Source organism: Notolepis coatsorum, assembly GCF_963971535.1.
Source record: "Notolepis coatsorum genome assembly, chromosome: 6".
NCBI lineage: Eukaryota > Metazoa > Chordata > Actinopteri > Aulopiformes > Paralepididae > Notolepis > Notolepis coatsorum.
The window spans coordinates 122677943-122704703 of NC_140170.1; the positions used below are offsets into that span (position 1 = coordinate 122677943).

Consider the following 26761-nt stretch of genomic DNA (forward strand, 5'->3'; position numbering starts at 1 on the left):
CCAGACTACCACGCTGACCATCTCTCCCCCTCCACAGCTGTACATGCCCAGACCACCACACTGACCATCTCTCCCCCTCCACAGCTGTACATCCAGAGCACCACACTGACCATCTCTCCCCCTCCACAGCTGTACATCCCAGACCACCACGCTGACCATCTCTCCCCCTCCACAGCTGTACATCCAGACCACCACCCTGACCAACTCTCCCCCTCCACAGTTTTACATCCAGACCACCACGCTGACCATCTCTCCCCCTCCACAGATGTACATCCAGACCACCACACTGACCATCTCGCCCCCTCCACAGCTGTACATCCAGACCACCAAACTGACCATCTCTCCCCCTCCACAGCTGTACATCCAGACCACCACACTGACCGTCTCCATGAACCTGAGCGCGTCGGTGACCCTGGGGATGCTCTTCATGCCCAAAATCTACGTCATCATCTTCCACCCGGAGCTCAACGTGCAGAAGAGGAAGCGCTCCTTCAAGGCCGTGGTCACCGCCACCACCCTGTCGTCTCGCCTCTCCCACAAGGCCGCCGACAGGCCAAACGGCGAGGCCAAGACGGAACTGTGCGAGAACATTGACCCCAACAGTAAGTGTAGAGGGGAAACGCTAGAACGCTTTCATTCCTGATGGTGAAGTTTCAATGCCAAATGTAATACTTAATATGTGTAGTACAGTAATGATTTAAACAAATGATAATATACAGCAAATTACAGGTGTAGTTGATGGGATCTATTGGACGCTTTTACAACCTATTTGCTGCACTCATGCTCTTACTGCAGTGTTGCTAACGTACCCTACAAGGATTTATTTGGAAAAATACTCCCACTACTAATGCAGGATAGATGCAAGGGGTTCTTCTACAATTGCTACCATTGCATAAAGAACTCTAAATATACGCAAATGAAAGTCATCCAGAATGCTGATAATTCAATCATTGACTCGGTTGACTGAATTGTAAAGGGGTTTGAGTGTAGATACTGTAGGATGTTGCAAGGATGCTGCGTGGAGAATGTATTCACTACGCAGTAGATCCACAGACTCCCTGCACTCAGACAGACACTGATGAAAGTGAGGCCTGCAAAAGTGCTTAACCCGTTCACTACCACACTACAGAAGGTTAACCCGTTCAATACCACACTACAGAAGGTTAACCCTTTCACTACCATCTGTAGTGTGGTAGTGAAAGGGTTAACCTTATGTAGTGTGGTTGTGAAAGGGTTAACCCTTTGTCATGTGGCAGTGAAAGGGTTAACCTTCTGTATTGTCACAGTGAAAGAGTTAACGTGGAATGTCACCCATTTTACGATTTCTTCCTGTGTCCCAGAACAGTTCAGTCAGTAGACCCTATTTGTGAACATGCTAATTATTAACACTTTCAGTGCCACCAGGGGGCGCACGACTTAGTGCTTGAATGCCACCATCGGCGCTAATGTTAATGTTAATATCGCCTAATCTATGTTTTAAATTATGGCTATGTGTCTAATCTGCCCGTCGCTTATCAAAGAATAATTTTCCAGTCAGTGCTGTCAAGGCAGATTGTTTTTTTATCGCTTCATTTCCGTTTGAGAGCATTTTGAAAAGCACCCGTTTTGAGGTAAAAAACAGCCCATTCTGTGATAATCGTCTTTTACTGGAATATTCCAGAACGTTGATATTTGTCTGCCTATTTATGAATCGTTTTCAAATAAACGCTAGATGATCAATAGTATACGTACACGCACACACATTCGAGGCGCACGCTGATAATAGCCGTTTTCATTTCCTCATGGATTTTACAGTGAAACCGCTGGAGCACATATCAGAAAAAAGCTTATATCTTCATCAAAACGAGTCTGATTATCCTAACAATGATAACATAGATTCCTTACCTGACATCAGATGGTATCCAACTGGTATATTCCAATTCCTGATCACCATTCGAAAAAATCGATAAGTGTATAGATCTAACGTGTATACAGTAGGAATGAACTCTGGTAACCCCGGCTGCATCAGTGGACTGGAAAATGTGGACTGGAATATTTTTTCCCCCCCATCCATTTTCATTGAGTCCATTCCAAAATCCCTGATGTCATCTGGGAGATGATAGGGGGCGCTTTTTTCACATCTGATCGCCGGCGGCCTTTGGGTAGGCTAGGGTAGGCTCGCGTGATGCAATATGATTTCAGATCACTAAAAAAATTTAAATAAAAAAAATCTGAGAAATCTCGTGAGTGGCTTTCAACGTAACTATTGTAAATCCGAGAAAAGCCGTGAGTGGCAGTCAAAGTGTTAAGAATGAGTGGCTTTCCCCATTATGTATTATTCCATTATGCTATATCATTTGATTACACTCAATACATTAACAATTAGTAATTTACATGTTTTTGATAGAAGCAGGTGTTACTTATTAGCCAATGTTACCACAGGCTTAGTGGAGCCTCCATTAAAAGCCATTTCACATCAGAGCAATACAAATATGTGGAATTTAAGTGCAATTTAATTGAATGCCGTTTACATTTCTGTGGATTTTATGGTTACTAGATAAAAGTTGTGCAGCTATTATCCAAGACAGTCATAGGGAATGAATCATGTTTTGTCTTCTCACTCTTACCTTTTTTCTCTCACACAAACCAAGGTCCTTGGTATGAAAAGGCTATACGTATTTTCGGCTCAGACATGGTTGTCTGGGAAACCAACACATTCACACATCCACAAAGAGACAATGAGAGCCTCTAATCGTCAAACACTGCAGTTGACCTCTTTTCTTGATCCTCCAATCACAAATGTTGCTTTCCTCAGACAACCAGGAGGATAATAAATAATGTAACAACAAAGTCTGTACTGGAATATGTTAGTGGTTGTAGATGACATCAACATCAACATATTCACCAAAATTACCAGGGAAGCAACAGTTGTCATTGGAGGATCAAGAAAATAGTGCAGGGTTTGAGACAGTTCAATTGAATGATGCTCACTAGCAAGCATATTATTGTTTCTTTTCACACAATATTTCCACATGAATATCACATGCATGGCTAATGGCTTGTCTGATGTTTTGATGACGCTCCCAATGTCTAGTGGAAGTTGTGTCTCACCAAAGACTGCTTTACAGTTGCCAAGGAAACCCAGTCCATCATAGAAAATAATGTGTGTCAGAACATATTACTAATACAAAATAATGAAGACTCAAGACTACTATAGAACTTTAACTTGCACATTAAAGCATTATCATTTTTGACACATGCATTGAACAGAACCATTATGCCTTTTACTCTATTGTGCCTCTTCATTCCTGTATCTGACATATGTGGCCTCCAAGAGAGAATACCCTTACTGTTGAACAGCGACCTCTAGGCAAAAGAGCCCCTCTTGGTTTTGATTGATTGATTGATTGAAAAGTTTATTAACAGATTGCAGAATGGGTACAGTACAGTACAGCTCAATACATATAATTGTTAAGGGGATGCAGACCAGAGAAAGACTTTCGTCTTATTTACATCAGGGTCCCCCATTTTCAATTCATCATAACATATATGACATACATGACATACAGATAGACAGTACTGCTACATCTATACATTTATGACATATAAGATTTGCAAATACAGTACTGTTTGTGATACAAAAAGTGTCCAGAAAAAGATATGGTATTGCGCTTTGTTTAAATTATTTGTTTTTGTCTGATGGGGATTTCAGTAGGTATAGAGGCGGGGTTGCTACTGCTGGCCACAACTCAGGCTCTGCCAAGAGAGGTCTGGAGAAATTCACAGTAGGGCTGTCACAATCCGTCACCCATGTCGACGGCATCGACTATGAAATGTAGTCAATTTGCATATTCATGATCGATGCATCGTATTGTATGTGACTTTTGCGGTGGAAATGGCAGACGTTCAAAGTCATAACATCAGGGTATCTGCAGGTTTAGCCCAGTCAGATTTAAGGCTTTTTAAGACTTTTTAATGCCACTCAGAATAAAATTTAATGCCAAATTCACAATAACAAAATGGCAAAAATCATGGGTACTCTCAGTACACTCATTCAAGGGTACTACGACTATGCTTGGACCTCATGGTACCAAAGCACCTCAAAGGCACTAAAAACAAGATTACAAACATCACAAAACAAACTGGTCAGACTACTGCTTAACCTCACTCCTAAAACCCACTTTACCCCTGCCCACATTCAAAACCGCTCTTATTAAAGAGCACCTACGGGAGGCTGCAATTATAAACTGGCCACCGTAAATGTCCAACCCCCCCCCTCATCCTAATGTACAGTATCATCCCCATCATGTGTATATAATATTTTATGTTAGGATCTCTGGGTAACAGTACTGTATATTATTTGCATATCGTATACAGTATGTCACGAATGTAACAGTACTATACACCTGTATGTCATGTATGTCCCTATGCCATAAATGTCAAGTTTCAAGTTTCTTTAATAGTTGTCATACAGAAGTACAGAATACTTTCATACAAAATGCTTCTTACTGTTACGCTCCAGAGACTGTGCTAGACAAGATAGTATCAAATAACATAGTATAGCATGTAATTTAGAAGAAGAAAATGAGGTCACAGTGTTCGGTATAGACATATGTACAATGTTCTGAGTTACCATATAATATACAATACTATGCAGTGTACTAATGTACAGTACTATATAGTGCAAAGCAGAAATGGGATGAGGTACAATTTAGGTACAATTTACAGTAAGGTGTACGAGTTGTAGTGCAATCCTTCATCAATAAATATAAAGTGTGGGGAGTGGGTGCTACAGTGTGTTTGTTTAAAGTGGGTGTGTGCTATAAAGTGTGTGGAGTGGGTGCTACAGTGTGTTTGTTTAAAGTGAGTGTGTGCGTGTGGATGTGTGTGCTATGTGCGTTTGGTGGTTGTTGTTGTGTAGTGTTCATTGTTCGTTTAGCAGCCTGATGGCCTGGGGATAGAAGCTTCTTCTGAGTCTTTCTGTGCTCGCCTTGAGACTCCGGTATCGCTTGCCTGACCGCAGCAGTTCAAAGAGGCAGTTGTTCGGGTGACTGGAGTCTTTAATGATTCTCTTAGCCTTGCCCTTGCAACGCTTGTTGTAAATGTTCTGGAGGGTGGGGAGCCCCCCTCCAAAAGTTCGGTCGAGCACAGCTCTGAACAATGGACAACAACACCGGCGGCGGGCTGGTTTACCCGCGGCAGCACAACAACAACAACAACAACAACAGCAACAACGGCGGGCTGGTTTACCCGAGGGAGGCTCTCCTCTGCTTTCGAAACAGAGTTGCAGAACCACCGAGGAATCTACCAGCCGAAATAAGGATTCGCAGACGGGGAAATCGAGCTGGCACGAGCGTGAAGGACAGGAGAGAGGACAGCAGGAGATTCAAGCCTTACCTGCCCGCTGTCGTCATGGGGAACGTGCGATCGCTGGTCAACAAGACCGACGAGCTCTCAGCCCTGATGATCAACCAGCGTGAGTACAAGGAGGCAAGCCTACTGTGCTTCACCGAATCCTGGCTGAACGAGAACATCCCGGACAGTGCAATAGAACAGGAGGGTTTCACGGTGGTGCGCGCCGACCGGAGTAAACAGAGCGGCAAGCGGAGAGGCGGAGGGCTTGTTGTCTTTGTGAACTCCAAATGGTGCCACCCGGGGCACATCACCATTAAGGAACGTATCTGTTCCCCCGACATTGAACTATTGGCACTGAGTCTGCGGCCATACTATTTACCGCGAGAAATAACACACGTCCTGGCTCTCACTGTTTACATCCCTCCCAGCGCGGCGGCGGCGCAGGCGAGTGACGTCATACACTCCACCGTCGCGGCGCTTCAGACAAAACACCCGGATGCATTTATTTTTATCAATGGGGACTTCAACCATGTCAGACTGAACAAGACCCTGACAAACTTCACCCAGTATGTCACCTGCAAAACCAGGGGAGACAAAACACTGGACCTCCTGTATGCTAACGTGAAGGAGGCTTTCAGTGCGACTTCCCTGCCCCCCCTCAGCCAGTCAGACCACAACCTTGTGAGGCTTGTATCCACATACACGCCTCTCATTAAGAGACAGCCTCCGACCACCATGTCTGTCCCACAGTGGTCTGACGACGTCGAGGAGGAGCTACAGGAGTGTTTCAGGTCGACAGACTGGGATATGTTTGAGAGGGCTTACGGTGATGACATTGATGGACTATCCCACTGCATCACAGACTACATCAGGTTCTGTGAGGAGAGCATCGTACCCACAAAGAGGGTACGCTGCTTCTCAAACAATAAACCCTGGATTAGCAAGGACATTAAACACCTGCTAAACAGGAAAAAGAGGGCCTTCATGGCAGGGGACACTGAGCAGGCCAGGGCTGTCCAAAGGGAGCTCAAAAAAGAGCTAAGGGCAGCCAAGGTCAGCTACAAGGACAGGCTGGAGGGCAGACTACAGGCCAACAACACCAGGGAGGTGTGGGCGGGGGTTAGGAAGATCACTGGTTTCAAACAGCAGGGCACAGCTGTGGAGGGCCCTCCAGAGCGTGCAAACGAGTTCAACTCGTTTTTCAACCGCTTTGACCAGAGTGGCCTCCCCACACCCCTCCCCCCACCCATCGACACCAGCACCAGATCACACCTACAAAGCAGCCCCCCCACCCCCCACCCCCCCACACCCATCAGCAACGGCACCCCACCCCCAACACCAGCAGACTGCCCACCACCCCCAACCCTGACGATCACAACCAGTCAGGTCAGTAGGCAGCTCTCCAAAATTAATGTAAACAAGGCCAGAGGACCGGACAACACCAATCCCAGGGTGCTCAAGGTATGTGCAGAGCAGCTGGCAGCACCGCTCCAGCATCTTTTCAACCTCTCCCTGAGGCTGGAGAGGGTGCCCCAGCTCTGGAAGACCTCCTGCATTGTCCCGGTGCCCAAGAAGGGACGTCCCAGCACCCCCAACGACTACAGGCCAGTCGCTCTGACGTCACACGTCATGAAGACGTTTGAGAGACTGGTCCTGCAACACCTCAAGCCCCTGGTGCGTGACTCCCTCGACCCCCTGCAGTTTGCATACCAGGCAAACATCGGGGTGGAGGATGCCATCATCTACATGCTCCACAGAGCGTACACGCACCTGGAAAAGCCGCGCAGCTCAGTGAGGATCATGTTCTTTGATTTCTCCAGCGCCTTCAACACCATCCAGCCGTCACTGCTAGCGGAGAAGCTCTCTGCGATGCAGCTGGAGCACGGCTTGGTGGCCTGGATCAAGGACTACCTCACTGAGAGGCCACAGTACGTCAGACTAAAGGACAGTCAGTCTGACGTACTGGTGAGCAACACCGGCGCCCCCCAGGGAACTGTGCTGTCACCCTTCCTCTTCACCCTCTACACCTCAGACTTCTGCCGCAACTCCAGCGGGTGCCACCTGCAGAAGTTCTCAGACGACTCCTCCATCGTAAGCTACATCACCGACGATGATGAGGAGGAGTACAGAGCCCTGGTGGAGAGCTTTGTGGGGTGGAGCGACAGCAACCACCTCCAACTCAACACCAGTAAGACCAAGGAGCTGGTGGTGGACTTCCGGAGGGGCAAGAAGAGGCCCCCCCCGATTCCCATCTCCATCCGAGGGGTGGATGTGGAGATGGTGGACTCATACAAGTTCCTTGGGGTACACCTGAACAATAAACTGGACTGGTCGGACAACACAGAGGCCCTCTACAGGAAGGGACAGAGCAGGCTGTTCTTCCTGAGGAGACTCAGGTCCTTCAATGTGTGCAACAAACTGCTGCAGTCTTTTTACCAGTCTGTTGTGGCCAGCATCCTCTTCTATGCTGTGGCATGCTGGGGAGGCTACATCAACTCAAGGGACACCAACAAGCTCAACAAGCTGGTGAGGAAGGCTAGCTCCGTGGTGGGAGTCGAGCTACCTAGACTTGAGGTGATGGTAGAGAGGGGGATGATAAGGAAGCTGGATGCCATCATGGAGAACCCCTACCACCCCCTCTACGACGAGCTAGTCAAGATGAGAAGCTCGTTCAGCCACAGACTCATCCCCCCCCGACACTCAACTAACCGCCTCGGACAGTCCTTCATACCAGCGGCCATCAGGCTCCACAACAGTGGGCAGCGACTAGCAGCCTCCAGGCCCCACAACAGGGGGCAGCGACAGCGACTGCTACCAGACATTGACCTGGGACTTATAGGAACCCAAGGGGGACAAAGTAGACTACCCTGGTACTTTGATTAATGTATACTCAGTAGATAGTAAATTATTATAACACTACCTCTTGCATACTGCACCTCATGTGACACTGTGAATAATGTGAATATTCCTCAGCTAGTCAGATAGTAAATTATATTGACCATATTGATCAAATTGTTTACACTGCCTGTGTTGTCTTTTACTACCTGTATACTGTGTTGTTTTACTACCTGTACCCCTCCCCCCCTCCCCCCCATGCTGCTATGATGCCTGAATTTCCCCAAGGGGATCAATAAAGGAATATCTTATCTTATCTTAATTGTGCGTTCGGCTGAACGTGTCACTCTTTGTAGTCTGCTTCGGTCTTGTGCAGTGCTATTCCCAAACCAGGAGGTGATGTTGCCGGTCAAGATGCTCTCTATTGTACATGAGTAGAAGTTCTTAAGGATCTTCTGACTGACTTGGAACTTCCTTAGGCGCCTGAGGAAGTAGAGGCGTTGTCGTGCCTTCTTCACAACACTGTCAATGTGTGTGGTCCATGTCAAGTCCTCGGATATGTAGGCTCCGAGGTACTTAAAGCTGTTGACTCTCTCGACCGGTGCCCCGTCGATGCTGAGGGGGCTGTAGTCCTTGACCCCCGACCTCCTGAAGTCCACAATCATCTCCTTTGTTTTGCTGACGTTCAGGGAGAGGCTGTTTTCCTGGCACCATCCCGCCAGGACCTTGACCTCTTCCAGGTAGGCCCTCTCGTCGTTGGCAGAGATCAGGCCCACCACCACTGTGTCGTCAGCAAATTTGATGATTGTATTGCTAGTCCGCTGAGCCACACAGTCGTGTGTGTACAGGGAGTAGAGGAGGGGACTCAGAACACAGCCCTGGGGGGCCCCTATGTTGAGGGTGATGGATGAGGAGGTGCAGTTGCCTGCTCTCACCACCTGGGGTCTGCCAGTCAGGAAGTCCAAGACCCACTGGCATAGGTCATAGTTCAAGCCCAGGTCCCTGAGCTTGGCTATGAGTATGGAGGGGACTATGGTATTGAATGCCGAGCTGTAGTCGATGAATAGCATTCTCACATAGTTCCCCTGCCTCTTGTCCAGGTGTGATGCTGCTGTGTGCAGCACATGGGCTATGGCGTCCTCCGTGGACCTGTTGGGGCGGTATGCAAATTGCAGGGGGTCCATGTTGATGGGGAGGGAGGAGCAGATGTAGCCCTTTACTAGCTTCTCAAAGCACTTCATGGCTATGGAGGTGAGAGCTACAGGGCGGTAGTCGTTGAGGCAAGCAGGCTTGGATTTTTTGGGTACAGGGATAATAGTGGACTTCTTCAGGCAGGTGGGGATGACAGCCTGTTCTAAGGACAGGTTAAATATGTCAGTGAATACTGGGGCCAGTTGGTCGGCACAGTCTTTTAGGACGCGGCCGGGGATGCCGTCCGGACCTGCTGCCTTCCTGATATTCACTTTTTTAAAGGTCCGCCTCACCTCATGCTCTGTTACCCTGAACACTGCGCCTCCATCAGCAGCCGACCCCCCCCCCCCCCCCATTGCCGTGGCTTGTGAGCTGGTGTTGTTATTACCAGCATCAAACCTCGCATAGAAGGTATTGAGGTAATTTGCTAAGGAGATGTCACTGTTCAGTTTGAGGGAGGCGCCTTTGTAGTCTGTCATCGTTTTGAGCCCCTGCCACATAGCTCTAGAGTCAGCTTGTTCAAACTGGAGTTCATGATGTCATGTATGTTGTGTATGTCATAAATGTCACTATGAATTGAAAATGGGGGACCCTGATTTAAACAAGACAAACATCTTTCTCTGGTCTGCATCCCCTTAACAATTGTGTGTATTGCGCCGTACTGTATTGTACCCATTCTGCAATCTGTTAAATAAAGTTTTCATTCATTCATTCAGTTGTTTTGTTTTTGTGGTTTGGTTGAATGAATGAATGAATGAATACTTTATTTAACAGATTGCAGAATGGGTACAATACAGTACGGCTCAATATACACAATTGTTAAGGGGATGCAGACCAGAGAAAGACGTTTGTCTTGTTTACATCAGGGTCCCCCATTTTCAATTCATAGTGACATTTATGACATACACAACATACATGACATCATGACATGTATGGCATAGGGGCATACATGACATACAGGTATATAGTACTGTTACATTTGTGACATATATGATATGCAAATATACAGTACTGTTACCCAGAGATCCTAACATATATATATATATACATATGATGGGGAGGAGACTGTACATTAGGAGGGGGTGTGTGGGTGGGAGACAAAAAAATACATACGGTGGGGTGAAGCTCTCATCGAACATCAACACAAACGTGTCCTTGTTTACATCCGTGAATAGATTATTTTGGATGTAAGGGGCCAATCCAAACCTGTAGGACGTTTTGTCTTTGCCACATGTGAATGTTTTAGCGATTTCCGAGTCAGGGAACATCGCATGGAATACCTCTCCTAGTCCCTCATTTCCATTGTAGGACTGATGCTTTGCGACCGTATTTAGAACCCACAGTACCTCAGCTTCAAGCGTTGGCGTGGAGCCGAACATTACCCGGACAGGTGCAGATGTTACAACAATTGGTGTCGCTGGTGGTAGACCTACCTGAGCAGTTGATGTGGAGGCAGGGGCCGGAAAGAAATGTGGAAGTGTAGTTGTCTGCAGGCGGGTTTTTGCAGAGGTAACATGCTTAGCGCTGTGCATGTGTGACTCGATTGCTTTTATTCCCATCGTCCCCAGTTTAAAATACTTTTTGCAGAGTTTGCAGCGGGCCTCGTAAATGTCTTTCACTGGGACCAACCATGGTACAAACAGAGGGTTGTCGAGCCAGTTCTCATTAAATTTGCACTTTCCCATGATATTAAATTAACAAGTGCAAATAAATACAAACGAATGAAACTAACCGTCAGCTTTATTGCTACGGCTTGATAACGTGTTAACTATTACTCCGGTGCTCTGAAATAGTTCCCGACAAACATTAAGGACCTCTGAATTGGTTTCCGCTCCACTGCGGTCTGCGTGAAAGAAGAAAAAAAAGTCCGACTTTATCTCCCGTTAACCGTTTTTCCCCAGATTTCACAATGAACATAAGATGACATGGCATTTTATCTTTCCTGTCTATGGCATTTTTTAAGACCTCCGAAAGTCGGATTTAAGACATTTTAAGACAAATTAAGGCCTTAATAGTTCATAAACAAATGTAAGACTTTTTAAGACTTTTTAAGGTCCCGCGGACACCCTGTAACATACACAATGTGTAATCTAACTAATGCACAGTGAATCACGTTCAAAATATAAATAACTTCTCTTAAACCACTATTTGTGATTCTGCCTATACAGCCAGGACTCTACAGTCACAGTGTGCGTTTCGCTCGCATTTGATAACTTCCGCGTTTCACTCCAGCTGGAAGGGAGGGGCTAAGCCCGACACCCCCACCTTCAATTTTAGAAGCTAATAGCAGCTCTTCAGCCCTGTGTTCTACAGCCTGTGATACAGCCTGTGATAACTCCTCTTGTGAGTCGTGCTGTTTCTATGTAAACTCTGCGCGCAACGGGTCCAATATATGCGTCTAACATGCTTTACATCCTCGTCATTTCTGTATGACCGTCGCGGTAAAACCTTAACTAATGCTAACGCTAACTAAGCTAAGCTAGCTCACAGGTTCAGGATAAATCAGTTTCGTGGAGTTCCAATAGTGAGGAAATGAGGGGGGGGGGGGCTGAGCCCGTCTCTCTCTCCCTCTCTCTTTATCTCTGTACATTCAATGATGATGATCAATGAACTAGCCAAAAGTTACACTATAAAGACTAACTGGATAGTTGATGATAATAAAAATTTCACTTCATTAGTAAAAATATTGTAAAATCATTAAGTCTGCTATAAGCTATTCTCCCTCTTGTGTGTGTGTGTGGGTGTGTGTACAGTATGTGCATACATTTACTATAGGCTACTCTTTTTGACATGGATTAGTAGGGGTGTAACGATGCGACCTCACAACAATTAATTTCTATTATGATTATTCAGGCAACGATTCAATGCATCATGCAATCTCTTCATTTGACCACGATTCGATTCGATTTGATACATTTTCAGTGAATCAGTTAATTCCCCCAAACATGTTGAATACACAAATGTGGCTGGGGGAACTGATTCACTCAGCATGAATGGACTATACTGTAGGTCAATAAAAACAATACAAAAAAAAAAAAAACATAAAAAAAAATGTATATATATATTTTTTATTTAGATTAATTTGGTTTATAATCGAATCTAACATTTTCAAATCGATGCAGTTGAATCGTCACATTAGAATCGATGCATTTCGATTAATCGATGCATCGTTACACCCCTATGGATTAGGCTAATTCGCTTTAACAATCCTGATTCCTGAGCCTATTTTATTCAAAAGGAAGATATTGATTTAAATATGTATATAGCCTATATATAAAAAATACATTTTAATCATATCTCCTGTGCTGGCCCAATCACTACCATAGCATGGAGTGGAGAGACACAATAGGGAGGTGTAGTGGTTACGTCATCTTCGTTTTTTCCTGTTCCACCCTCTGTTCCACTCCATGTATTTCCCCATTGACCATTTCTAAATCGGCTCGTTTTAGAGAAATAAAGCATTAACGTTGGCATGGTGTACCCTTCTGTTCGTATTCATCCACAATATATAGCTCAACATGGTAAAATATTTGCAATTAATCGTAAAGGTAGCAAAATAACAACGTTTATGTTTTCGTTCGCTGGGAAACTACACTGCTATTTGGCGCTGCTGACTGACGTCACCACAGCGTAGACGCCTGGCTTTAGTCACAGACCTAGGATCAGATTTCCCTTACATTCCATAAGCTTAACAATTTGAATGGGAAAATAACTGACCCTGAATCTGTGGCTAGTATCTCTCTGGTGGTCATAACCATTCATCTCTAAAGCCAACCACCATTTTTAAAAGCAACAATCACGTTACCATATTTGTATTTATATTTTAAATCGTAAAACCGCTGCATATTAAATCACTGTAAATACTAATGTAAATCATTGTTTTGTTGTACATATTGTGTATAGTTTATAACGTTAATATTGTTTTTTACATAACGTTAGTAGCTAGCTTGCTAGCCAGCATTCCCGAAACTCTAACATGCCCCGATTTAAAATGGTTCTCTCCTCTTTGTATACGTTTGTCCTCACAAACAAAGTATTCTGCCAGGGAACTTATGGACACGACAGTAGTAGTTATAAGGTTTTTGAGCTTGTAACGTTAACGTTAGTTAGCTATCATGGTAGCCCCATTCGTGACTGTGATGCACCGAGTGCATCACAGTCACGAAAGGGGCTACTATCGTATCAATATGCCGTGACGTGTAGCTAGCTAGCTTGCTAACTGGCATGATGCGTGTGCAGTGTTCGCCCCACAGGTCTGAGAAGAGGACCTGCACATTTTACTAATTCCCGAAACTCCTAAAAACCTTATAACTACCTTTGTTTCAACCAAAAATGCTTAAACAATCATGTTAGTGGTAGAAGGAAACTCATTTTGTGCAAAAATGGAATGCTTGCCAAAGTTCATGCGGCAGAATTGTTACAATAGCCGATTTTCCATTTTCCCAATGATAAATCCCTATACGGGTGGAACAACCAGTGACGTCAGACTACACCTCCCTATACATATAATAATTCATGGAAATATACTAAAAAGCTATTTAGAATTTTTGGCCGGTAAAAAATCTCTTTTAAAAAAAGTTCTTTTACATTTTTTTATCTAACGCAAAAAAAGGATGAGGATACTCGCTAAACATTTTGAAATATTCAATTGCAAATAGAATAAATTGTTGTTGATTCTTCTGGTAAATTAATAGTTTAGATTAATCGACTAATCAATAAAATAATCAACAGATTAATCAATAACAAAATAATCGTTAGTGACAGTCCTAATTCACAGTATAATAAGTTACTAAACTCCAACCCACACCTCATACGAAAACAGAAAAAAAGTGAACAACGCGCATTACCAAGTTGGGGCTGTTTTGCCTAGAGGTCTTTGTTTCTACCTTTAAACCTTTGTCTGTGAGAAAACCTCAGAGCTAAACCATGATGTTGGACATCACTATATTCCTTTGTAGAGGACAGAAAACATCATGGTTCTGGTTGCCGTTGCTCTGGCCTCGTGCGCTTCCTGCAGCATGGCCGTTACATATTGTTGAGAGAGGAGCTGACTGGGGAAAGGGCTGCTTGGTGCGCCGCCTCAGTGTCACACAAACAGCCCTTGCTAAAAAAATCTAAAGAATTTCCTGTGCAGTGAATCTCATCGAATCAAAGCGGTGAGATTAGAAACAAACATGCCTCATACATTGCAGAAACAAAACTGCTGTGATATATTAGAGGATATGCAATCTATATTGGTACAATTTTCCAGTGTTTTATCTTGGTTTACACTGAGAGTACCTATGTTATGCTATAGATATCGGTATGCAGTCTATTTTGACACCATGCATGTCCACGTTTTGTCATGCCAGAAAATCCTCACATCCACAAAAAAACATGCAATGTGCACACGCCTTGGAACTGAGGTTTGATGAAACCAATCACATCCCTTCTGCTAATAAAATCAAAGCTGTTATTATTATTATTATAAAAAAAAAATATGTGTTTCAAATGAATTCTCAGAGATAAATGTGCGCACATTTCATTACATGCCTGCCTGGTCAAACCAACAACTCGCCTGGGGCACTGACGGACAACTCACAAGATAATGTTTTTCTCCCCACACAGGCTAATTCTCAAAATGTATCAGAGGTAAGAGATAATTAATCTTCTACTCCTGTTTCCCTATTCTGACCTTGCTAAATTTCCTGGCGGTCTGAGGAGCTTGTGTGGTGTGTGTGTGTGTGTGTGTGTGTGTGTGTGTGTGTGTGTGTGTGTGTGTGTGTGTGTGTGTGTGTGTGTGTGATATATATACGTATATATTATATATATATATATATATATATATATATATATATATATATATATATATATATAGAGAGAGAGAGAGAAAGAGATGGCCAGCAAGTTGGGGTGGTGAGAGAGAAGGGAGGGCAGAGATAGAGAGGGAGAGAGAGAATAAGAGAGAGGGGAGGGCACAAAGAGAGAATGAGATAGGAGGGCAGCGAGGGAGAGAGAGCGGGGAGGGCAGAGAGAGAACGAGGGGAGGGCAGAGAGAGAGTAAGAGACAGAGGTGAGGGCAATGAGGGAGGGGTGAGAGAGAGATAGAGGGGAGGGCAGAGAGAGTAAGAGACAGAGCGAAGGGCAGAGAGAGTAAGAGACAGGGGATGGAAATGACAGAGGGGGAGAGAGAGAGGGGAGGGCAGAGAGAGTAAGGGGGCTTTCTCACTAGCCATCCGGGGTCGAATCCGAGCACGATCGCACCAAAATAAGTGTGATGAGAACGCTCCCCCCGTCACCAGTGTTGGATTCTCGTGTTATCAGCCAGTAATCTCTCTGTGGTTCCGTGAAGTCTGCATTGTGTTTGTTATCTCTTACTCATCTTACTGGCTGTCACACGCTGTCTCCCCCCGTTGATACATCCGTAATCAGAAGAATCGACACACTGGAAACATGGTACCTTTCCTGAAACATTATCTTTATTCCATAAACATTGACTCGTACAAGATGGAAACAGTTCTGAAAGTCTTTGAAAAGTCTATCAAATTAATAAATTCTACCAATCTCTCCTGCTATCAGCTCGATGATTGTTGCGGCCCAGTGGTTAGCCAAAAGCCTTCCCTGTTAGCCTAAGCTAGCTATCTCGTGAGTATAGAGGGTGGAGGGGCCTCCCATCCCTCACCATCCAGCTGCTGCAGTCTCTCTGTCCACCTGTCTACGCGTATGTCTCGTCTCCTAGTCTGGTTAGTCTTACTTTAAACAAGAAGAAACTCACAGCTATAACGGCTTTACCCTAGCAACGGCGGCCATCCCCATAGCCACGCCCCTTATCTCGGTACTACATTTACATTTACATTTAGTCATTTAGCTGACGCTTTTATCCAAAGCGACTTACAAGTTCTGTACGACAAGCCATCAGGAAGAGCACAACTCTATCAGCTGAGTAACAATGTTCATCAAAGTGTTGAGTGCTACAGTGTAGGTTAGTTTATTAGGACAAGTGCATGACAGTATGGTTAGTTAGGGTTAGATTTTTTTTTTTTTTTTTAATTCAGATAATGGTTGAAGAAGTGCGTCTTTAGTCGACGGCGAAAGATTGGACGTGTTTCGGCTGTCCTAACTGGGGTGGGTAGTTCATTCCACCATTGTGGGGCAAGGACTGAGAATAGGCGACTTCTCTTTGATGACCCTCCCGGAGCTTGGATAGGAGTAGGTCTGAGGCGGCCAGAAGATGCAGAGCGTAGGGGTCTTGAGGGTGTGTAGTTAGAGACCATTGACCGGAGGTAGGCGGGAGCAGTTCCCTTTGCCGCACGGTATGCTAGGTCGAGGGCCTTGAAGCGGATTCGTGCAGCAATGGGGAGCCAGTGCAGGTCCCTAAGAAGTGGGGTGACATGGGCCGACTTCGGTAGGTTTGAGATCAGGCGGGCCGCTGCGTTCTGAATGAGTTGAAGAGGCTTAGTGGCAGTGGCCGGGAGGCCAGCGAGCAGTGCGTTGCAGTAGTCGAGGCGGGAGATGACTGTTGATTGGACGAGGAGTTGGTTGGCTTCTTTTGTCAGGAAGGGGCGTATCCTTCTGACGTTGCTCAGGAGGAATCGGCAGGTTCTGGTTGTCGCTGCGATGTGAGCAGAGAAGTTCAACTGGTCGTCGAGGACAACACCAAGGTTCTTGGCGGTCGGGGACGCGGTCACAGCTGCATTCTCGACTGTGATGGAAAGGTCGGTCAGGGGGGAGGATTTGGCCGGCAGGTGGAGCAATTCTGTTTTGCTTAGGTTCAGTTTGAGGTGGTTGGTCGTCATCCAGGCGGAGATGTCGGACAGACAGGCCGAGATCCGCTCAGAGACGTGGATATCTGAGGGAGGGAAGGAGAGGAAGAGTTGAGTATCGTCGGCATAACAGTGGTAGGAGAAGCCATGAGACGTGATAATGTTACCCAGTGATTTAGTGTAGAGGGAGAAGAGAAGGGGTCCTAAAACCGAGCCCTGGGGGACACCCGTCCGCAGGGGGCGGGTGGCCGACAGGGTCCCTCTCCATGACACTTGGTAGGAGCGGTCATTGAGGTATGATGACAACCATGTCAGCGCAGAGCCAGCCACTCCCATTCCTGCGAGGGCCGCGAGGAGGATCTGGTGGTTGACTGTGTCGAAGGCTGCAGATAGATCTAGGAGAATCAGGACAGAGGAGAGGCCTTTCGCTTTTGCTAAGTGAAGTGCCTCTGTGACCGCAATGAGGGCTGTCTCTGTGGAGTGACCAGTCCTGAAGCCTGACTGATTAGGGTCTAGGAGGTCATTCTGTAAGAGATAAGCAGTAAGTTGGTTGGATACAGCACGTTCAAGTGTTTTAGAAAGGAAGGAGAGAAGAGAGACAGGACGGTAGTTGCCTATGACGGTAGGGTTCAGGGATGGTTTTTTTATGAGGGGCGTGACTCTGGCTTGTTTTAGGGAGGTGGGGACCACCCCCGAGTTGAGTGAGGAGTTGATGGTTGCAGTTAGGAATGGGAGGATGTCTGGTGCTATGGTCTGGAGGAGTGGGGAAGGTAGCCGGTCCAGCTGGCATGTAGTCGGGCGGTTCGACGTTACCAGTGTCAGGGTCTCGGCTTCTGTAATGGGAGAGAAAGATGACAGAGTGAAGGATGAGGTTCTCGATTCAGCATTTGGAATGGGTGGGGGTTGGGAGAAGGAGCTGCGGATGTTCTCCACTTTTTCCTCAAAGAAGATCGCAAAGTCTTCGGCAGAGAAAGATGAGGGAGGGGGGGGTGGGGGGGGAGTGAGGAGGGAGGACATGGTAGCATGCAGTTTGCGAAGATTCTTGGCAGAGGCCTCGATCCTATGGTGAAAGAAAGAAGCTTTGGCATTAGTAATGGTTTTGGAGAATGTTAACAAGAGGTTGTGATATGTGTCGATGTCAGCAGTGAGGCGTGACTTTCTATACTTCCTTTCAGCTGCTCTCAGGACCTGTCTTTGTTCTCTCACTGGATCTGTCAGCCATGGACTGGGTGGGGAACGGCGGGCAGGTTTCTCAACGAGGGGACAGAGCTTGTCGAAGGAGGTTGCAAGGGCTGAGAGGAGGGTGGAGGTTGCCATCTCTGTGGAGAGAGCAGAGAAGGTGTCACTCAAAGGTAGAGTGGATAGTATGTCAGAGGAGAGGGTGGAGGGGGATAGGGAGGGCAGGTTGCGTCTGAGTGAGACGGTTTGAGTTGGGGTGAAGACCTTTCGGTTAAGCATGAGAGTTAGTGAGAAGGATATGAAGGAATGGTCAGATACATGTAGGTGACACGACGCCAGCCAGTGTTCTGTCCTACCCTGCCTGTTGATATAACGTGCCTCTGTGGATGACCCTGGACAATGTCTTATCTTTGAGGGCTGAGAGCTCAGCTGATAAAGGCCCTTGTCTGCTCCCTTCTGACTAGAGACACACACATACATACATGGCAGCTGTTCTCCTCAGCGTCTATAGTTATAATATCTAATATCTACTGGTTATTTACATTATATACACATATGAAAAACAAGTGCTATCTTTCACCAGGGGCGCTGATTCGCTCCAAGACGGGACCGCTTGAAAAGGTGGTTTCGGGTGCGAACTAGTGTCCCCGACAACGGAACGGAGCGTGGTGTGCAAGCAAACCTGTAATGCTTTCATGCTTGCTTGAATTTTGGGCAGATAAAAACATACAGCAACAACTGGACAATACCCACAAAAACGACGATATTTATGGGCAATTTGGCAAGTATTTGCGTGCGTGCATGGGTACAACAGATCAGTCAACAATGTCGAGCTAAAAGTGAAGAAGTTGAGGCTTCAATATCTTAAAGTACGGGATGCAGTGCGCAAATCAGGCAGCTCACCTGATGACAAGGACACATTTCCGTGGTTTGATGCAGTGGACAGCATAATCGGCCAAAAACCAACCAGTGATCCCTCCGTTGTTTAATCACTACCCACAGTAACGTGGCAGACGGTGGAGCGATCGCAGGTTTGCAAACAAACTGTACCAAACATGGAGGAGGCTTGCTGTAACAAGTGGTTCTGTTGGTGCTTGCCCAGAATAGAGTTGTATTCATACTTCAATTTTAAAATATTAAGTGCGGCTGGGTAGCGCAGTGGACAAAGCACTCGCCTACCACCGCAGAGACTCTGGGATCTAACCTCCGGCTTGGTCAGTCGTCCCTACTAACACAATTGGCAGTGTTAGCGGGTGGGAAGCCGGTGGGGTATGTGTCCTGGTCGTTGTAAACAGCGACTCCTACTGGTCGGTCGGGGCGCCTGTTCAGCAGGGATGGGATCTGCGGGAGATAGTGTGATCCTCCCACGCGTTTACATTCCCCCAGTGAGAGTCCTCGCTGTCAGGTGTAAAGAAGCGGCTGGCTGACTCCACATGTATCGGAGGAGGCATGTGATAGTCTTCACCCTCCCTAAGCCGACAGTGGGGCAAATGCGTGCAACAACCAGGAAGGGAATTGGCATAACGACAAAAATTGGGATGGGAGAAAAATACGGAAAAAGTGAGAACAAAAATGTATCAATTATTATAATTTTTTTTTTATTATGTCCGTTTGGGATTGTAGTGTAAAACCTGCTCCAACGAGGGAAGCTGTGTTGCAATTTAGCCGAGCCCTTATGTCTCTCTCTCTCTCTCTGTCAAGACACACACACATGAAAACACACAGACACGCACACACAAATTGGCCAGGCTGCGTGTTTCTGTGAGAGAGAGAGAGAAAGGGAGAGACAAACACAGACACAGACAGACACCGGGGCGTAGGGAGCGCTTATTGTTGCGTCATCTATTATTAAGTTGCTAAACTCCATCTCATTTGATCGCGAAATGCTTTATCCGAGAGCAAGAAGGGTTTAAACCCCAGCTATAGCAAACCAACTAGGTGCATACGCCACCTGCTGTACCGGAGTGTTGCTCTCCTCAATTGTGCTTGGGAACTAAATGAGACTGTAGTGTGTACACAGACCAGAGGGGGGAGTGGGAGGGGGGGCTATCGCTCTCGAGAACTGAGCGAGGACGGAAAGGACATACCATGCCTAATGAGAAAACGCCCTAAGAGACAGAGGGGAGGGAAATGAGGGAGGGGGAGAGAGAGAGGGGATGGCAGAGAGAGTAAGAGACAGAGGGGAGGGCAATAGAGAGGGGGAGATACAGACGTGGAGTATGTAGTAGTTGAGGAGATTACTGTGTGAATGGAATGCTAATAGACTTTCCCAGCTCTTTGTCACCAACCATTTGAATTGACTCATAACTTTTACATGAGGATGGAGAGGACAGCATAATATGACAATCTATTTGAGTGGCAGATGCACGGTCTCTCTGTAGTGATTCATGCATGCTATTTTGGGTCTTACCATTACAGCTAGGGTGACGTGAGACCACAAGTTTTACTATAATGCTCCTCAGGTGATAAACTGCAGTACTCTCTCTGCAACACTTCAGCACAAGAGTAAGGGAGAGATACAAAGAGAGAGAGAGAGGTAGAGAGAGAGGGCGGGAGGGAGATATAGAGGTAGAGAAAAACTGAGAGAGATAGAGACAGAGGTAGAGAGAGATATAGAAAGAGAGAGGTAGAGAGAGAGGGGTAGAGAGATGGAGAGGTAGAGAGAAAGAAAGGGAGAGAGGGAGGGAGATTGAGACATAAAAGGAGATTTGTCTCAACCCTGCTGCATTCCGCTGTGGGTTTTGATAATCATAGCTCATCAATCAATCCTGTTTGTTATTGCGCAGCCAGGGGCTTCCTTGCATGTTATTAACATTGCGGGAACTCGTGGCCTCAGCCTACACTGCTATTCCCAGTGAGTTCATGCTAGAGGAGACACAGCCTTAGCTGTATTGGCAGACTGCAGCTCAGTCATGACTCCCTGAAGACCATTAGGGCCATCTGTTGGACTGGGCAATGGAGCTGTCTCACCACAGCTCTCTCTCCATTTCTCTCTTTTTTGTCCTATTTCTCTATCAGTAGTTTTCTCTTGCTCTCAGGCTTTTGTCTTTCTTTCTCCCTCTGATATTCTCTCATTCAGTGTGTTTCTCCCTCTCCTCCTCCTTTCTTTATTTCCTTCTTTTCTCCTCTCCTCTCTCAGTGTTGCTCCTTCTATTTCTACAGTGCATTTCTCTGTTCAGCAGTCTTCACTTGCTTCAGATGGCTCCATCTCTTTCTTTTTTCTTAAATATTCCCCTCTCTCTCTCTCTCTCTCTCTCTCTCTCTCTCTCTCTCTCTCTCTCTCTCTCTCACTCTCTAAGAGCAGATTATTAACAACAAAGCTCTACCTCTCTTCAGCTCATCTGGCCTCAGCTTTCTCCAAAAGCCAAATCTCTCCCATTCCACTCTTATGAGGTCTCTCTCTCTTCTCCAAAAGCCGATTCTGTATACAACAAAGACTTCAATATATCCTTTAAAACGTATATATAGCCCCAGCTATCTTGCCCCCATTCTTGTTAAATCCCTGTGCCTCTCAGAAAACTGGAATCCATTTATTACATTCACTCCTTAGGGCCTTTCTAAAACATAAAATCGCCATTGAAACCTATTCCTATTCTGAGGAAAGGATGGGGACATGCCATTGACCGGTAGAATGGTGAGATACCATGAGTGACATTTGGGCTTTAATCCCAAAACCAATATCTGTTTTGCTTTTGATTCAGCATACTCTCAGTATACAGCTTGTACATTGTGCACAATTTGCACTGGGGTGGGATAATGTCATGCCTGTTGCATGCAGTCAATCTGCTTCTATCCCTCTTAAATCACTAAATACAAAAACATAAATGGTGTTCGCGCTCAATCACTGTCCATATAAACACCAGCCATTATCAACATATCAACATACTATTGTTGGGCGCAGTGGGCAAGGCGCTCGCCACCAATGCAGGATATGCTGGGTTCGAGCCCAGCTCTCGGCGTTGCTACCAGCTTGGCTGGTCGTTCATACTAATACAATTGGCAGTATTAGGGGGTGGGAAGCTGGTGGGTGGGGATCGGACGTTGTGGACAGCGACTCCTACAGGTCGGTTGGTGCGCCTGCGCAGTAGAATCAGGAAGCGACGAGGGCGGCGTGTCCCTCCCATGCAGACCCTCGCCGCTGAGAGATTGCGCTGTGCAGGTGAAAAGATGCGACGGCTGCCTCCTCGAGTACCAGAGGGGACGCGTGAATACTTTACCCAAGGCAGTTGTCCTTCCGCATTCGGTTTGGGCGCCCTGATTGGCCTCTCAGCGCCCAATCGCGTTAGCCCTACTATCGCCTAACTTGCATCAACACGACAAGACAGTTTGCATCACTTCCCACAGTTCTCGGCACTTATTCTACCGGTAGTGCGGTAGTTGTTGCCACGGGTCTTTGGGTGAATACTTCATTGGCGGGGAAGAAGAACACTGATAGTGGGGTGTGGACCGTCCCGGCGGTGGGCTGGGGCTCGCAGGGCGGTGGTCTGGGGCTCGCGGGACAGTGGTCTGGGGCTCGCGGGGCGGTGGTCTGGGGCTCGCGGGACAGTCCACACCCCGCTATCAGTGTTTTTCTTCCCCGCCAATGAAGTATTCACCCAAAGACCCAATACCGACCATGGCAACAACTACCGCACTACTGGTAGAATAAGTGCCGAGAACCGCGGGAAGTGATGCAAGCGGTCTTGTCGTGTTTTGAACATTTATGTTGTGTTGATGGAATCACGTTAATATAGAGAGGATTGATATGAATTGGATAATGCAGGCTGTTAGTAGAGGCAGAACTAGCGAGCCGTTAATATAGAGAGATACGTTATTTCGATTGATATGAATTGGATAATGCAGGCTGTTAGTAGAGGCAGAACTAGCGAGCCGTTAATATAGAGAGATAGGTTATTTCGATTGATATGAATTGGATAATGCAGGCTGTTAGTAGAGGCAGAACTAGCGAGCCGTTAATATAGAGAGATACGTTATTTCGATTGATATGAATTGGATAATGCAGGCTGTTAGTAGAGGCAGAACTAGCGAGCCGTTAATATAGAGGACTTGGGCTGTGGAACTGAAAGCTGATGCACGGCGATAGTCGATTGGGCGCTGAGAGGCCAATCAGGGCGCGCAAACCGAACGCGGAAGGACAACTGCCTTGGATAAAGTATTCATGTGGAGGGGACACGTGATGCAAAGCTTCGTCCACATTGCATTCGGCCTGTGGGAGGCATGGCCTAACAGTGTTCGAGACAGGGGAGGGTAGAATTGGACAATACAAAAAAAATTGGGGAAGGGAGAAACATTTTTAAATGGGGAGAAAAAGTACACAAAAAAAAAACATACTATTGTTGTCATTATGTAATGATTGGTTTTGGAAACCTTGACAATATACAGTAATACAGAACCGAACACCCCCATAATTATAACTATGGTAGTATTGAGTCCTGTCAGACCAGTAATTGACTGCTTCCAATACGGCAAAGTCAAAGCAGTTCAATGACACTGCCAGCCCTTAATATGCATAATATGTCATTTCCCTTTTTATCTTCGCCACATGATTGATGGCGGTGTTTCAGCTTCAGGCCATCTGTCATTGGATGAGTGGTAGCCAATAGAGGAAAGCGAAGCATGGGGAGGCGATAATAGGAAGGTGGAACACTGAGGATGACACTGATTCCAGCCCATAATAATAAAATAATTTAATTTGTTAAAACTAACCTTCTAACCTCCTTCTCACTTGGCTTCTTCACTCTCATTCACCCAAATGCCTTGCCCTGGTTTCTCATTAGACTGTGATGAGTCATCTTAAGTTACGTAAAAATACATTTGCCTTGACCTCATCCATAACCTTTGTCCTTAACCTACAATACAATAGCCATTTCAACAGGAAGCAGATCTTTTTTGTTGAATCCAATTTTCTGTCCTCCCAGGTCCAGCAGCGAAGAAGAAATATGTGAACTACAACGACCTTGTAATCTAACGGCATCCCTCCATCCAAAAGAAAGAGAGAGAGAGAGAGAGAAAAAAGAAAAAGAGAGTGATGGTTGGAGATGTCTGGTCTCCCTCCCCTCTGGCTCCAAAAAAACAACAACAAAAACGGAAAACATCATGATTGTCCAAAATGTGCTTCACTGCCCAACTATACAGTCCAGGATGCAGGGCAGCAGCAGCAGCCTGCCTCGCAACCCTCCTGGGAAGCGACCTTTCAACAGCACATTCTGGCACACAGGTATTCACTACTCATGTCTACGAGAGGAAAGCATGAGTAGAGACAAAAAAAACTGAAAAAAACAGACTGGGGCGTTTTGTGTCGCTGGACAAACCGAGACCAAATTCTAGAGAAAATAAAAGCATAAGAATCATTTGTTTGTGAAACAGGACGATGATGATGTGAACAGAAGGAACATGAAATGCATCAGTGGACACAGCGCAGCCCCTGGGTTTGTTTTTTTGAACGCCGGGCGATGCTCTTGGGGCTCTCATGTTGCTTGGAGGCGGGGCTCTCGCTCTGCTGCTGATGTCATATAAAGCAGCCCGTGGCCCTCCGAGTGTTTCTCTTAACGCGGTGCATTGTGTGCACCGCAGTACGTGTGTTATTTTCCTATGCGGGCCACCTCTCATCTCTCAATGTGTTTCCAAACTGCAAGTTTTCCAATCTTCCTGTCAACCCGTGTGTGGTTCTGTCTGGCATAGTTGTTGACCTACTTATTTTTATTTTCTTTTTTTTAAGACTGATTATTATAATAACGACGATGATGATGGCGATGATGATGATGATGATGATGATGATGATGATGATGATGATGATGATGATGATGATGATGATGATGATGATGATGATGAATATATATTTTTCTTTGCTTCTTGGATGCACATTATTTTCATTAAAGCCATATTCTTCTCTTTGAGATCTCTAGGGCTTCGTTTAAATTGCCAACTGCATCTGATTTTGACACTGAATAGCATGTTGCATAGCTCCAGGTCTGTACTCTTAGAATGGGAGTGCTGGTCTGTGACTGGTTATCCTCTTAAGTCATAGTGAAGAGTATGATCTGTGGTCCTAAAAGATACCTCAATTCTGATGGACTTCCTTGTACTGGAAGTCTACACGGAAGAAAAAAAGAGAAGAAAAAACAAATGTGGGTATTTTTAGGTTTGTTTGTTTGAGAGTTATAAAAGGTCAAACCTAAATCACAAATGGAAGAAAATCATATTTCAGTTAGCTGTGTAGACGAAGCCAAAAAAACTGTTTTAATGGTATTTATTTAGTTTGAGCTGTTGTTTGTGGTTCCATGACGGAAATGTTGCCATTCCAAAATGTGTGTTCCCTCTCCACATACATGACGTTTCAGTATTCCATAGGTGTTTGACGACCCTTAACTGTGTTGTTGCCAACTAAAAAGAGAGGCTGAGTCAGTGCTCTGCTGCTTTTTGGCACTGAATCTGCAGCAATGGCCACAATCCTCCGATATGGCAAGATGGTGATGGTGAGGATGTCAATGCATGCCTGATGTTTGATGTTGAAACTGAATCAGAAAAAAAAGAAAAAAGAAAATATTTTCACAACACAGTTGGCTCTACATGTCTGCTCTGAATTGTACTGTATGACCCTCCCCCCCCCCCCCCTCTGTTTTGATTTATTTTCTTTTATGTAACAGGCAAAAATCCTCTGATATTTTCTCATTTGGCAGAATATGGCTTTTGATTGGTCTTTGACTTTGTTATTGCAACTATGGGAAATTGAGGAAAAGATGAATATATATTTAAAAACGAAACAGTTATAAAAAAAGAAATATGAAAAAGCATGTATGTTTTTTACTGTTTGTACTAGGTATATTCCTGTTGCCCTTGCTGCTTATGTGCCAATGTTGTGGGAGAGATTTATGTTTGGCCACTCATGCAACTATTCTGTGGTGTTGTTGAATGTATCAACATGAAATAAAAACATTTGGTTATTTTTTTTATATTCCCTAAAGATCATAGGGATATGGTCATTGTGCTTTTCTTCTAACGGCCAATCAAATTGCACTGTATGTGGATGTTATGTCTACACAAAACATGTATGTGTCTCTATACACATCAAGGAGACAAAAGAGGGCACACCGAATTTGAATAGAAAGATTATTTGATTGTCAATGTACACAAGGCAATTGAAATTTGTCTTTTTTTTACATATCCATCCTAGTTACATACTGTATACACAGTCCCACACTCATATGCATTTAATCAGAGAGGTCAGTGCGCAGGGTCGCCTGCAGTGCAGCACCCCTGGAGGAGTTTTGGGGTTCACTGCCTTGCTCAATGGCACTTAGGCAGAGATGGTGGGCACCGTAGATGTAATAGCAGTCACCCTTCAGTCACCAGTTCACAGCTGGAATACACCCTCCTGTCAGGGCCGGGGATCATTTGGTTGGATGGATCAGTTCGTTGTACTATACTTGGGCTGTATAATGACAATACATTTTAATCTAATCCAATAAGAACAGTGGCCT

The 26761-nt window shown here is 45.6% G+C and overlaps 1 protein-coding gene across 1 annotated transcript in view; it reads left to right on the plus strand.

The window, feature by feature from the left end:
* The window catches only part of grm7 (glutamate metabotropic receptor 7), a gene marked incomplete at both ends in the record, with an annotated part of 692585 nt that extends 668336 nt beyond the window's left edge, over positions 1 to 24249 (plus strand). Inside the window, 2 exons of the mRNA XM_084317718.1 lie at positions 356 to 602; positions 24200 to 24249. Of these exons, the coding sequence (XP_084173844.1) occupies positions 356 to 602; positions 24200 to 24249 (297 nt within the window). The remainder of the gene's footprint in view (positions 1 to 355; positions 603 to 24199) is intronic.
* Between the last annotated feature and the right edge of the window lie 2512 nt (positions 24250 to 26761).